This window comes from Hyperolius riggenbachi, chromosome 6 (genome assembly GCF_040937935.1).
Source record: "Hyperolius riggenbachi isolate aHypRig1 chromosome 6, aHypRig1.pri, whole genome shotgun sequence".
NCBI lineage: Eukaryota > Metazoa > Chordata > Amphibia > Anura > Hyperoliidae > Hyperolius > Hyperolius riggenbachi.
Window position 1 is genome coordinate 34544527 of NC_090651.1, and position 14406 is coordinate 34558932.

Sequence of the window (14406 nt, forward strand, 5' to 3'; positions counted from 1 at the left end):
TGAGAATCATATCGCCAGATCCCTTTCCTGTCCGCTATAAACGTTTTACATTAATCTCCTCCTCAGTGCTGAAAACGTTCCTGTAACAGCTCATAAACCTCGGATTGTTTTTCAGAGGAAGGAAACGTTGGTTGATGCAGTCAGGCTTTTTAAAACAGCCTTGATATAAATTTAGCGCTGGCGGACACTGACACTTGACCGAGTCAAGCTTTGGCCTTGGGAAAATGATTATTTCTGAGCAACATTTTTGTATGGCAGATGATTTATATTCCTCATCACATGACGTGTTGTAGAGACTTCCGGTGATGATTGTAACATTGTAACACACTGCTTTGTGCACTACCAACTAACAGACTGGCACCACTGTAGTTTTTTGTCTGTAACTAGTTTTCCAGTGGCATAGCTAAGGAGCTTTGGGCCCCAGTGCAAGTTTTACATGGGCCCCCCACAAGCACTTTATATATAATTTATATGAAGCCACAAAGCCTGCCAAGGACTAGGGATGATCAGTGCGATGCAAATATTTCCGAGTTCATGCAGGATTATGTAAATTTGTATGCAAATATATGCAGTAGGTCTGAACGACAGATTTAAACGAAAGTCGCGATCACCAAGATCACGATTTCGGAATTGTCAAAGCAACGATTTCTGCGATGACGTCATTTCTGCATGGGGGAGGTTTGAAGAAGCATTGGCAGTGTTGGACATACCTTCCCCACGAGTCCAACGTTGTCAGTCCTCTCTCGTCGTCTGCCGATGTAATATCTGATCGTGCTGCCCGGAAGCTCCCTTCCACACTAAGTAGCACGCATGCTCAGTGTGAAGTTAATTATGCTGCTGCTGGTAAACACGAAATATCTCAGCTTCCACTCATCCTACACTCCCCAAATTTTCAGGGTAGGGAGGGGACCTCCACATCTACCTCTGTGCCAAATTGCAGCCCCCGTGCTCCGCTGGTTCCCAAGATAGATTACAGAAACCTTTGGCATGGAGGTTGTTTGGGGTGGTCCTACCCTGAAAATTTGGGGAGTGTAGGATGGGTGGAAGGGGAGATATTTAGTATTTTACCACCACCAGCAGCATCATTAAATAGGAAATGTGGCCGCACAGTCTCCTACTAGTGCGCATGCGGGGCAGCGCAAATTAACAGGCAGTGCTATCAGACACATCACCGGTTCTAGTGCATGGCATACTTCCTGGTTCGTGTATGTCACATGACATACAGAAAGTGTATGTCACATGACATACAGAAAGTATTCCGTGCATTAGAGCCCGCAGGAGGTGAAGTGGATAGACGCACATCGCTGGACTAGTGCTGGAAGGTATGTCCAGCACTGCTGCAGCTTGGGGCACAAAGGGGGCACAGGGCTGGCACAGAGAGAGGCACAGAGGGGGCACAGAGAAAGACAGAGCGGGCACAGAGAGAGACACATAGCAGGCATAGAGAGAAACAGAGCGGGCACAGAGACACACAGAGCGGGGACAGAGACACAGAGAGGGCACAAAGAGAGACAAAGTGGGCACAAAGAGAGACACAAAGCGGGCACAGAGAGACACAGAGAGAGAGACACACAGGGTGGGCACAGAGAGAGACAAAGTGGGCACAAAGAGAGACACAAAGCGGGCACAGAGAGACACAGAGAGAGAGAGAGAGACACAGTGCGTGCACAGAGAGAGACACAGAGTGGGCACAGAGAGACACAGAGCGGGCACAGAGAGAGACACAGAGGGGGCACCGAGAGACACAGAGGGGGCACAGAGAGAGACACAGTGCGGGCACAGAGAGAGACACAGAGGGGGCACAGAGAGACACAGAGGGGGCACAGAGAGAGACACAGTGCGGGAACAGAGAGAGACACAGAGGGGGCACAGAGAGAGACACACAGGGTGGGCACAGAGAGAGACCCAGAGGGGGCACAGAGAGACAAAAGGGGGACAAAGAGAGACACAAAGGGGGCAAGAGAGAGACCCAGAGGGGGCAAGAGAGAGACACAGAGCGGGCACAGAGTAACACAGAGTGGGCACAGACAGACCCAAAGGGGGCACAGACAGAGAGACAAAAGGGGGACAAAGAGAGACACAAAGGGGGCAAGAGAGAGACACAGAGGGTACACAGGCAAAGGGGGCACAAAGAGGACACAGAGGGTTTACAAAGAGAAACAGGGGAACGGAGAGGCACATAGGGGCAACAAAGCTTGATTTGAAGGAAATTGTGAATTAAATCAAAATCTCAATTTCAGACAGAAAGGCCTGGTGCACACCAGAGGAATTTTTCTGAGCGTTTTGAGTTTTTAAATCTGCTGCTAATGTTATCCTATGTGTCTGTGCACACTGGAGCAATGAGGTTTTGTTAAAAAAAACCATAGCATTACAGTTGGGAAAAGCTTTTGAAACCTCTAGCGTTTGGGCGCTAGAGGTTTCAAAAGCTCTTCCCAATGTAATGCTATGGTTTTTTTTTTTTTACAAAACCTCATTGCTCCAGTGTGCACAGACACATAGGATAACATTAGCAGCAGATTTAAAAACTGTACCATTTCTCAGAGTGATTCAAATGCTCATTCGTTTAAAAATCGATCTGCAACTGCTAAGCACTTAGCGATTGCATTTTGCAGTGTAAACCAAGCCTAAAGGTGTCCACTAATGATCTAATGATACAACCTTGATTGTACAATCTTAAGGGGCCCATACACTGGTCGATTTCAGCCATAAAATCGATCGATCAATCAGAAATCGATTCTATCAAATTCCAAGATCGATTTGCGGCCGATTTCGATTGATTTGCTCTGATAGGATGGAAAATCTAGGTTGATCTGCTGCTGGCAGCAGATCGCTGGCCCATAGAGTTGCATTGGATCTAATGGTCCAATAATGCATTTAGATCGATTTCCAATAGATTTCATTCTGAAATCTATTGGAAATCTGTTCCTAGTGTGTGGCACACATCAGATAGATTAGGGTTATGTTGGGTTGCGTTTTCTGATGGTAATAGCTTGAAGTCAATGGTCGGGTTGCAGTTTCTAATATGCCTATAAATTATTGCAACCGGTTGCAACATCTTATAAAGTTTAAATGTGGCCATACACTCGTTATGCTGGGGATACACGGTACGTTTCTGTACAGTGTATCTACCAGCTGATCCGGCCAGCTGATAATATTCAGCTGGTCCGATCACGCTGCTCGACCCTCGCCCGCTCTATTCCCGCCGGCGGACAATGGCAGGGAATTGAGCTGATAAGGGGCGCCGGCGGGGACCAGCGGTAATCGATCTGCGCAGACGAGCGGGAACGCGGCTGGGGTCGATCCGGCGGTTAATTGGCCGCCGGATTGACCCGTGTATTCCCAGCATAGGACCCGTGTATTCCCCGCATAGGATTAGCGGCAGATAGATCATTCTGATCTATCTGATGTGTTTAGGAACATTGTTACTAGGAACCGATTTCCAAAAGATTTCAGTATGAAATTTATTGAAAATCGATCTGATGCCATTTTTTGCCATCAGATTTCCATTAGGTCCAATGCAAAATGATAAGCAATCTTAACAGATCAACCTAGATTTTCCAGCATGTCACATCGATTGAAATTGGCCGCTAATCGGCTCAGTGTATGGGACCCTTAAGCCTCATCTACACGCGTAGATGAGGCTCCGATCCGGCAGCTCGATTAGCCGCCAGATCGCCTCTTCTGCGTCCCCACTCGCCCGTGCGTGCGCCGGATTCGATACCCGCTCGTCCCCGCGCCGCTTATCTTCCGCTCGATTCCCTGCCATTGTCCCCTTGCGGGGAATGAGCAGGGAATCGGCGGTAGCAAGATCCGACCTGTTAAGTAACATCGGAGCCTCATCTATGCGTGTAGATGAGGCTTAAAGCCCCATCTACACCATGCCATATTGCAGCGATCCGGCGGCTCGATTAGCCGCCGGATCGCCTCTTCCGCGTGCCCGCCGCGTCCCCGCTCGTGCGCTGCATTCGATTCCCCGCTCGTCCCCGCTTATCTCCCGCACGATTCCCTGCCATTGTCCCCTCGCGGGGAGCGAGCAGGGAATCGGCGGTGCGGAGATCCGTCCTGTCGGATCTTATCAATTGAGCCGCATCAGCGGCTCGATTGATAAGGAGCATCGCGGCCGCATCTACTCGTGTAGATGCGGCTTTAAGCCCAATCTACACGATACGATTCTTTGTACGACTCGATTACGATTCTATCTACAATCTGACATGTCCGATCGGGATTCGATTCAATTTGATTTTCCATTGCAAAACAATGGCAAATCGAATCCCGGACATGTGGTATTTAATAGAATCGTAATCGAATCGCACAAAGAATCGTATCGTGTAGATGGGGCTTTAAGTTGCCACCTTTAACCACAGTGACAATGATTTTCATCTGATTCGATAAGATAGCGAATCGGATGGTCTATCTGCGGCCAAGATAGCTGTATGGGCGCTTTGGCTGTTTTTGTTATTAGAAGTGCAATAATCACCCCCCCTAGTTAGCGCCAGATTGGGATTTCAGCGCACAGACAGAGGGTGACATGAAGACCCCAGTAAGCTGACAACGTATACACAGACATTCAACAACAGCCATCCCTGGGAACTTGGGAAGTGTATGGGCCTCCTCGGCTCTGCTCTACGCCCCCTATCTGTGCGGGACCCTCGACGCAGCAGCAGCTCCCAGCACTAAGCTCCGCCCCAGCCCCGCCCCCGGCCGTAGTGCGCATGCGCCGCCTCTCACCCCAGAACTATGCCAGGTATGTGCGGCGGAGAGCGGCGCTGCGGCATGATGGAGCCCGGAATCCCGGCACCCTCCGCCCGGGACACCCGCTGAGGCCGCCATGGCCGACCCCCTGCGGAGGACCTTGTCCAAACTGCGGGCCAAGAGGGCCAAGAAGGGGCCGCCGGGGGGACTCCAGCCCAACGGAGAAGGTAAAGGGGAGGCCGGGGGGAGAGGGGGAGCCCGAAGTGCTAGAGACCTCCAGCAGGCAAACTGCAGATCCCCGACACTGATAGAACTGCCGAGACTGACGCCGGACACCACAGAGACCAGCAACAGTGACAGAGTGCACTACAGAGACCATCAGCAGTGGCAGAGTGCACTACAGAGACCATCAGCAGTGACAGAGTGCACTACAGAGACCAGCAGCAGTGACAGAGTGCAGTACAGAGACCAGCAACAGTGACAGAGTGCAGTACAGAGACCAGCAGCAGTGACAGAGTGCACAACAGAGACCAGCAGCAGTGACAGAGTGCACAACAGAGACCAGCAGCAGTGACAGAGTGCACCACAGAGACCAGCAGCAGTGACAGAGTGCACCACAGAGACCAGCAGCAGTGACAGAGTGCACTACAGAGACCAGCAGCAGTGACAGAGTGCAGTACAGAGACCAGCAACAGTGACAGAGTGCAGTACAGAGACCAGCAGCAGTGACAGAGTGCACAACAGAGACCAGCAGCAGTGACAGAGTGCACAACAGAGACCAGCAGCAGTGACAGAGTGCACCACAGAGACCAGCAGCAGTGACAGAGTGCACCACAGAGACCAGCAGCAGTGACAGAGTGCACCACAGAGACCAGCAGCAGTGACAGAGTGCACCACAGAGACCAGCAGCAGTGACAGAGTGCACTACAGAGACCAGCAACAGTGACAGAGTGCACTACAGAGACCATCAGCAGTGACAGAGTGCACTACAGAGACCATCAGCAGTGACAGCTTGCACTACAGAGACCAGCAGCAGTGACAGAGTGCACCACAGAGACCAGCAGCAGTGACAGAGTGCACCACAGAGACCAGCAGCAGTGACAGAGTGCACCACAGAGACCAGCAGCAGTGACAGAGTGCACCACAGAGACCAGCAGCAGTGACAGAGTGCACCACAGAGACCAGCAGCAGTGACAGAGTGCCCTACAGAGACCAGCAGCAGTGACAGAGTGCACTACAAAGACCATCAGCAGTGACAGAGTGCACTACAGAGACCATCAGCAGAAACAGAGTGCACTACAGAGACCAGCAGCAGTGACAGAGTGCACTACAAAGACCATCAGCAGTGACAGAGTGCACTACAGAGACCATCAGCAGAAACAGAGTGCACTACAGAGACCAGCAACAGTGACAGAGTGCACTACAGAGACCATCAGCAGTGACAGAGTGCAGTACAGAGACCATCAGCAGTGACAGAGTGCAGTACAGAGACCATCAGCAGTGACAGAGTGCAGTACAGAGACCAGCAGCAGTGACAGAGTGCAGTACAGAGACCAGCAGCAGTGACAGAGTGCAGTACAGAGACCAGCAGCAGTGACAGAGTGCAGTACAGAGACCAGCAGCAGTGACAGAGTGCAGTACAGAGACCAGCAGCAGTGACAGAGTGCAGTACAGAGACCAGCAGCAGTGACAGAGTGCAGTACAGAGACCAGCAGCAGTGACAGAGTGCAGTACAGAGACCAGCAGCAGTGACAGAGTGCAGTACAGAGACCAGCAGCAGTGACAGAGTGCAGTACAGAGACCAGCAGCAGTGACAGAGTGCAGTACAGAGACCAGCAGCAGTGACAGAGTGCAGTACAGAGACCAGCAGCAGTGACAGAGTGCAGTACAGAGACCAGCAGCAGTGACAGAGTGCAGTACAGAGACCAGCAGCAGGGACAGAGTGCAGTACAGAGACCAGCAGCAGGGGCAGAGTGCACCACAGAGACCAGCAGCAGGGGCAGAGTGCACCACAGAGACCAGCAGCAGGGACCAGAGAACCCGAATAGTGTCAGACTGCACCGCAGAGACCCCTAATAGTGTCAGACTGCACCACAGAGACCCCTAATAGTGTCAGACTGCACCTCAGAGACCCCCAATAGTGTCAGACTGCACCTCAGAGACCCCCAATAGTGTCAGACTGCACCACAGAGACCCCCAATAGTGTCAGACTGCACCACAGAGGCCCCTTATAGTGTCAGACTGCACCACAGAGGCCCCTAATAGTGTCAGACTGCACCACAGAGACCCCTAATAGTGTCAGACTGCACCACAGATACCCCTAATAGTGTCAGACTGCACCACAGCGACCCCTAATAGTGTCAGACTGCACCACAGAGACCCCTAATAGTGGCAGACTGCACCACAGAGGCCCCTAATAGTGTTGGTCTGCACCACAGTGACCCCTAATAGTGTCAGACTGCACCACAGAGACCCCTAATAGTGTTGGTCTGCACCACAGTGACCCCTAATAGTGTCAGACTGCACCACAGAGGCCCCTAATAGTGTTGGTCTGCACCACAGTGACCCCTAATAGTGGCAGACTGCACCACAGCGACCCCTAATAGTGGCAGACTGCACCACAGAGACCCCTAATAGTGGCAGACTGCACCACAGAGACCCCTAATAGTGGCAGACTGCACCACAGAGGCCCCTAATAGTGTCAGACTGCACCACAGAGACCCCTAATAGTGGCAGACTGCACCACAGAGACCCTTAATAGTGTCAGACTGCATCACAGAGACCCCTAATAGTGGCAGACTGCACCACAGAGGCCCCTAATAGTGTCAGACTGCACCACAGCGACCCCTAATAGTGTTGGTCTGCACTACAGAGGCTCCCAACGCTGACAGGAGTTTGTCAAAGACCCCCAATAGTGACAGAGCACACTATAGGGACTCCCAACACTGATAGGAATGGACCCCAAAAGTGACTGGGTGCACTACATGGGCTCTTATGGGCTCTCAACACTGACAGGGTGCACTTTAGGCACCCCCAACACTGACAGTGTAAACTTCATAAGCCACCAGTTCTGATAGAAGTACTACATAAATTGCCAGGGATGATCCCTGACAGTGCATAACCAAGACCCCTGACAGTGACATGGTGCACCTAGGGACCCCCTCCCCCCCAAACACTGACAGGGCACAACTAAGAGAACCTCAGACTTGCTAATGAGCACTAGAGGCTCTGTACGCAGGCAGGATGCACCAAAAAGAATCCCAGCATTACTAGGCTGCACTAGTGGACCCCTAGCATTAGGCATTGCATCAGACATACTCCTTACCAATAATAGCAGAACACACAGGAGAACCCCTGACAACCACCACACAGACACTACACTACCAGGAGGGCACCAAGGAGAGTTCCATCACTGCCAGGCAGCACAGACAACCGTATTGCCAGATTGCACCAGACATACTTGCATAACTATTTGGAGATGGGACACATGATACTCTAATAACTATTGGGTGAGAGCACCAGAGAGCTCCAAAACATTGCCATGGAAACCATAGCAGCACCCTGCTCTCCCACAGATACTTCCAATCAGCACCAGAAGGCATCCACCGCTGACAGCGGGCATCACGAATACATCGAGCCCTGTTCAGGGGGTCACACATAGGTTCAAACGGAGCAGAAGTTAAGGGGACTCAGCAGGAAGCCTCATAGGGAACAGTTCTCCAATCGCAGCACCCTCTCCAGAATAGGGCATTGTGATTGGCCGAATAGTGTGGGCGTGTTTACTATCAACCTATCTGAAGCCTAGCACTTTGAGTAGGGTGCTGTCCACCCAATCATGCTAGTGGAATTGTCCTATTAGATTTCCTGCTGGGACCCTAAATTAGCTTAGCACTGAAGTTTCTGGTATTACCAGTTTCACCCACCCTTGCAGGGATACCTGGCAGCGCCAAGTAGCTCCACAGATTAGGAAGTGTAGGGGGGGCAGAGCTCTGGGGCTGCGAGGAACAGATGAAGATACAGATGCACTGCAGGCAGCGCTAGGAGTTTGTAGATATGATGTTGAGTTGAGCCCCTGATAAGTTGCATAGGGGCCTGTGAGCAAAGCAGGTCATTTTGGCATGTGCACTTTCCGGCGCTGCCGCTGATTTGGGCGCCACCATAGATATGTTACTATGCCTATTGCTGTGCAGCAGTGTAGTTCAGGTACCAGCGATTGCCAGACCGGGTGCTGGACTGATGGTCTCAAGGAGGACATTGGTAGCCTCTCTCACAGGTCTGCTTTAATGTGAGAGTGATATGGAGGCTGCCATATTTGTTTCCTTTTAAATAATACCAGTTACCTGGCTATACTGCTAATCCTTTGCCTCTAATAATTTTAGCCATAGACCCTGAACAAGCATGCAGCAGATCAGAAGTTTCTGACATTGTCCGATCTGATAAGATTAGCCGCAAGCTTGTTTCTGGTGTATGATTCAGACACTACTGCAGCCAGAAAGATCAACAGAACTGCCAAGCAACTGGCATTGTTTAAAAGAAATTAAATATGGCAGCCTCCATATTCTTCTCAGTTGTCTTTTAAGGGAGTTGTGGCGAACATCTGAAATGTGTAGTTGAGGGTCCAATAGCTTTGTACTGCATCGGGCAGTACAAAGATGGCAGTGGCGGTAGACAAGGTAAATGTTAAAGTGTATCCGAGATGGGCATTGTGGGGCAATTTACACTTACCTGGAGCTTCTTCTAGTCCCGTTAGGTGCATGGGGTCCCTTGCAATCCTCTCCGGACGCTCTGTTGTCTAAGAAATCCCCCCCCCCCCCTCCCACCCGGTAATCTGGGCATGGGGTCCCTTGCGGTCCTCTCCGGATGCTCTGTACTCTCAAAAATCCCCCCCACTAATCTGGGCAGTCATACGCTTCTGTACATGCACGCCGCGTGTGCACCCCTACGCTCCCACAGCTGGAAATGCACAGTACTATTGTGCAGGCGCAGAACAGTCCCTGCTGCAGGAGCGCAACCTGGGGTGGGTGAAGAGCTGAGCCGCGCATGCGGAGAAGAGCACAGCCGGCGGGATTTCCTAGAGAACGAAGAGAACAGCTAGGGACCACATGCACCTTACGGGGCTGGTGGAAGCTCCAGGTAAGTATAAATAACCCCACAACCCCATCTCGGGTACACTTTGTGTCATTGAGATATTGATATCTATCACAAACTGTGAAGCACGTGTTACCTGTAGGGGGGAAAAATGCCCTATTTAGATACCTCAGCAGAGGAAAGCCCCTGGATAATGCAGAGGCTACTCACATTTGCCTCGCCTCCACCAATCCAGGGCTGGGACCCCCGTCTGAACGAGCGCAGCCGCACTGCGCATGATGCCTTGCGCCTGCGCAGTAGAATGGAGCCACTCAGATTCGTGTCTTTCTGCTACTGCACAGGCACGAGCCATCCTGCAGTGTGGCCACACCCTTCCACGAGTTGAACTTCCAGCGCTGGATCGGTGGTCTCAAGGAGGACATTGGTAGTCTCTCTTGCGGGTCTGCTTTAAGACCAGTAATGGCTCTAGACTCTTCTCAGACGAGGCAGCCAATTGGGTCTGTCTCGGCTGATAATCTAGCGTTAGTACAGGTATTTACGAAGGTCAGTCTATAATGTTGCATGCCGAGTCCAAGTGACAGTCGACAGGCATTGCCCCCTTCTCATTTCTTCCAGATCAGTAATATTGTTACAGTATAGTTTGTTACTGATTTTTCTTCCTCTCAGGAGACCTGAGGATCTCTTGGTTGCCTATTTCATATCTCTCCGCAGCAGGCTGTGTACAATAGCCACCAGCTCTGCTTGGAATATATCCCACTGCTACCCCAGGCTCTACTCGCATATCTGGGATCTATAGAGAGGTCTGATCATTGCTTTCTGCTTATCATGTCTGTCCCCAGGAAACACACAGTGCAGATAGCAAAGAGCAGGTGAACTACAAGCCCTTCAGATAAAGTGGTTTCACAAGGATACAGAATAATTGTGCCTCATATGCATTATACAGGGTGCTATAGAATTAGAATAGAAGAATTTGTAAACAATCAGTGATGTATTCAGCAGTCTGGTGCTGGTTTATCACATGTAGAAGTACACCTGTCTTTACATATCTGGGACCTGAGGTAGTCTAGGTTTCTATGGCAATGTTTGTGTTCATAATGTAAGCAAGAGGTTGTCCTGGGAAACACCCCTTAGATAGTTTCTTTTCTTAACTCCAAAACTACATTCTTATATGGGGCCTCACTGCAGGCACATCCCACTTTTAGATTATGGAAATTAGAGTCCACTAAAGACTTCTAGGGATGGGCAATGAGAGGTAAATAATGCCAAGTTGATGTTGGATTATGCAAATTTTATGCACCTTGAAAATAGACCAAATTTTACCACAGCAGGATTTCGATTGGTCCATTTTCAAGCTGCAAAAATTTGCATTCAAAATGTGCATAATTGTGCATGAACTCGGATTTATCTGCGTCTCATTGATCATCCCAAACCGCTTCCAGACTGCAGCATAATAGGGCCACTTAGTCATGTGATACACGAGGCATACTTTGGACACCCGAGAACTATTATAGATACCTGTGGTAAACCTAAGACAGCACATCCTGATAGTTGCAATGTACATGTACACCACAGGATACAAAGCGAATAATGGTCCTTAAAGGGGTTAAACACACATTCTAGCTCCCTGAAGGTGGTCTTGGCTTGACTGCTCTTGGACTGCTTGGTATGACGAGAACCCCCTAACACCTGTAAGAAAAAAGGCATAATTGAAAAGTAATGGAAGGGGATGAAGGTACAAGTCCCAAGATAGCTTCATGGGGGATTTTTTATCTAGGCAGCTCTGTTGACACTTTCTTGGGGTCTGCAGGACCACCATGCGGAGGCAAGACGGTGACCGCAGAGGACAGCAGACTGGCTTCAGACGTTACCCAAGGATGGTCTTTTCAGAATCACAATAATAACAATTACTCTAATACCTCCAAATGGGACGCCACGTCAGGACCCTCACCTCCCGCTCAGCCCGCGCTGGGCTGCAGATACTCGCAGTATAGCAATATCAGCGACTCAGATCTTATGCCCAATGGCCTGGAAACAGAATGCAGCTTCAACTCACACCCTCTTTCATGTGCTGTTAATGGTAAGGATGTCTACATGGGCCGCTACTCTTACGGAGGTTTCCACAACCGGCCCGTGGCTCAGTTGCAACCCCCGAATAGCGCCCCTTATACCGTGAACACTTGTTTTGATGGACAATGGCCACCTCACCATGCACCTTTTCCACCATACCCTCAGAACTTAATGTATCCTAAATCTGAGACCCGTTTGCCCCAGGACTTTCATGCCGGGGTGGGCCGTTTTGCACCTATGCCATGGTCACCCGATACTTTTCAAGGAAGCGGTGGCTTTGCCACAAACTGCCACATACCTCCCCTGGGGCTCGTAGGCGCCCCTTACTATGGGACCACCCGAAACCATTCAGAGGACAGCGAGGAAGATGACTATTATGATAACGAGCAACTTTTGATTACCGCCACAAGCGAAGGTCGGTGCAATAGCTTTTTTCCAGGGCCTGAGGTAGCCTCACCCCAGACACCAATGATGACCAGCGCTGTGACCTCCCCGGTGGCCGGTTACGGCCACCAAGAACGGAAAAGCAACCTGGACATGTACCTAGAGACTGATAGACTGAGATCTCAGTTGCAAGAGGCTTACTATTTATTAATTCATGCCATGCATGACATGCCTCTTGAGACCAACTCCAGCAAGATAGGGTCCAGGCTAGAAACATGTCCCTCTAGCTCCCAGTCCCAAGATAGTGTCTATTCCCAGTCCTCCGCCAGAGTGGTGGAAAGCGACGTTTGGTCGTCTGATGAAGCTAGCCCCAACCAAGCCTCTCGCAGCGATTTGGTGTCTTTGAATGCCTTAATAAGCCCCCAGCTTAACAGGATGCAGACATTTAGCAAAAGTGTTGATGCAGTGCACAACTTGCCAACTTTCCGAGCCCTGCACAAGTGCCACAGCGACAGCCAAATAAAGTACAGCCCCATCAATAGCAGCTCGTCATCAGACTGTGGTTTTGAGTACAGCCAGGGCTCCATTGGCCAACACACAGATGCAGATAGCGAGGGCAGCCCCCGAGAGTTAGCATCTTCTGTGAACTGGAGAGCTTTGCAGTCTGGCACTGACGGTTACTCCGGTTACATGCATCCCGCGCCGGGGGCCTCGCTCACGGGCTCCGCAGGCGGGCACGGCGTAGGCATGAGTGCAGAAGGTCACAGTGTTTCACAGAAGCCGCCGGGCCTTGCCGTGAAGAAAATGCAGAAATGGATGTACAAAGGACGCTTGTTGTCTTTGGAGGTGAAGGAACGCATCATCGGATCTTCTCAGAAAACCGGCGGACCCAACAAGCGGGAGGCAAGCCCCACCGGAAGCTGCAAGTCCGAGCATCTCCAGGATAGCTCGGCGGCCACGTTTTCGAAGTTGCCCGGAGAGATGGAAAGACCCCCGGCCACAGGTAGGCGAGCAGGGCACGGGCCCCGCTCCAGGCCTGTTAGTGTCCCACAGAGCTTCTCTGTTTGGGTGGTGGAAAGGCACAAGTCCGATAACTCCCCAATATCTTTGTACTAATGGGTGAAGTGGTGGCGGGTCCTATTCCATTTATTTAAGCACCTGTATGCTCATGATATGTTTTGTATCACTGGCTTATGCATGAACAAACTGCTTTTTTAGATGTATTTTTGAGTAGTTCTCTTGGTGGTTTTGCCTATTCTGTCCCTATTGCATGTTTAGTAGTATATTTTTACAGCTGTTTATCAATGACATGCAATGTACAGTATGTTATGTTTTAGATCACCGCTGACATTTATGCAGGTTGTTGTACAAAGGCTTTGCTTTCATGATTTGAGGTTAAATTGTGGATTATGAAGTATTTGGAAGATGTTTGGTTAAGTGCGGCTTTCATATCCATCATTGCAACGTAAAAAAATGTTTTTTTAGGTCATTCTGGGATTTAGCTGAGTTGCAGAACAGCGCCCCCCCCCCCCCCCCTTTTTTACGACAAAGACCTTGCACAATGCACTAAAAATCCCAGCAAGACTCGCTTGTGATTGTTCCTGAGGGTTTTTGGGGTGAGACGCATATTTCAGTGTGACTTTTGCCTGCTGGCCAGGGAAGCCCGCTGGGACTTGTAGTCTCCCAACAGCCAAAGATCTGCAGGGCACTTATGCTTTACATTATTGTATGCTGTTTATACGATGTATTTAGAGTGTTGCGCTTTACTTTAACGCTTGTATACGTTACGTTTGTAACTGTCACGAAGCAGATTAAACAAAGTGAATTCCTCTGCTGCGTCTGCCTGGTAATACCATATAAAGCTATAGTCGGTTAGTGCCGTGTGCCACACTAGTACGCAACAGATCACGCTGGGTCTAGACCGGCACAATGCGCAAATATCCATTTTTTTCGGAACTTGTATTTGCTTACAGCTTGCACAATGACTGAAGGTGATCTTAAGTGCTCTTCACAAAATTAGGACTTTGAGCCAGAGATTTGTTTTCCTGGCGTGAAGATCAACAGGCAAATTATACTCTTGTGCAGCTAACAATTTGTTTCGGGTTAGACAATTAGCTGAGAGTATACGGTGGTGTTTGTCTGCGGATTTACTGGGGAAGCTGACTTTGGACGTTG

At 50.2% G+C, this 14406-nt stretch overlaps 1 protein-coding gene across 4 annotated transcripts in view; it reads left to right on the top strand.

Moving 5' to 3' along the window:
* The first annotated feature begins 4728 nt into the window (after positions 1-4728).
* The window catches only part of SYDE2 (synapse defective Rho GTPase homolog 2), a 112387-nt gene continuing 102709 nt past the window's right edge, over positions 4729-14406 (top strand). For 3 of the 4 annotated variants that reach the window (XR_011021934.1, XR_011021935.1, XM_068239117.1), the window contains exons 1-2: positions 4729-4919; positions 11555-13234. Coding sequence is in view for 2 of the 4 variants with exons in the window: in XM_068239117.1 (XP_068095218.1) it covers positions 4829-4919; positions 11555-13234 (1771 nt within the window). In the remaining 2 variants the exon portion in view is untranslated. The remainder of the gene's footprint in view (positions 4920-11554; positions 13235-14406) is intronic. The other variant, XM_068239119.1, reaches the window with a different exon arrangement.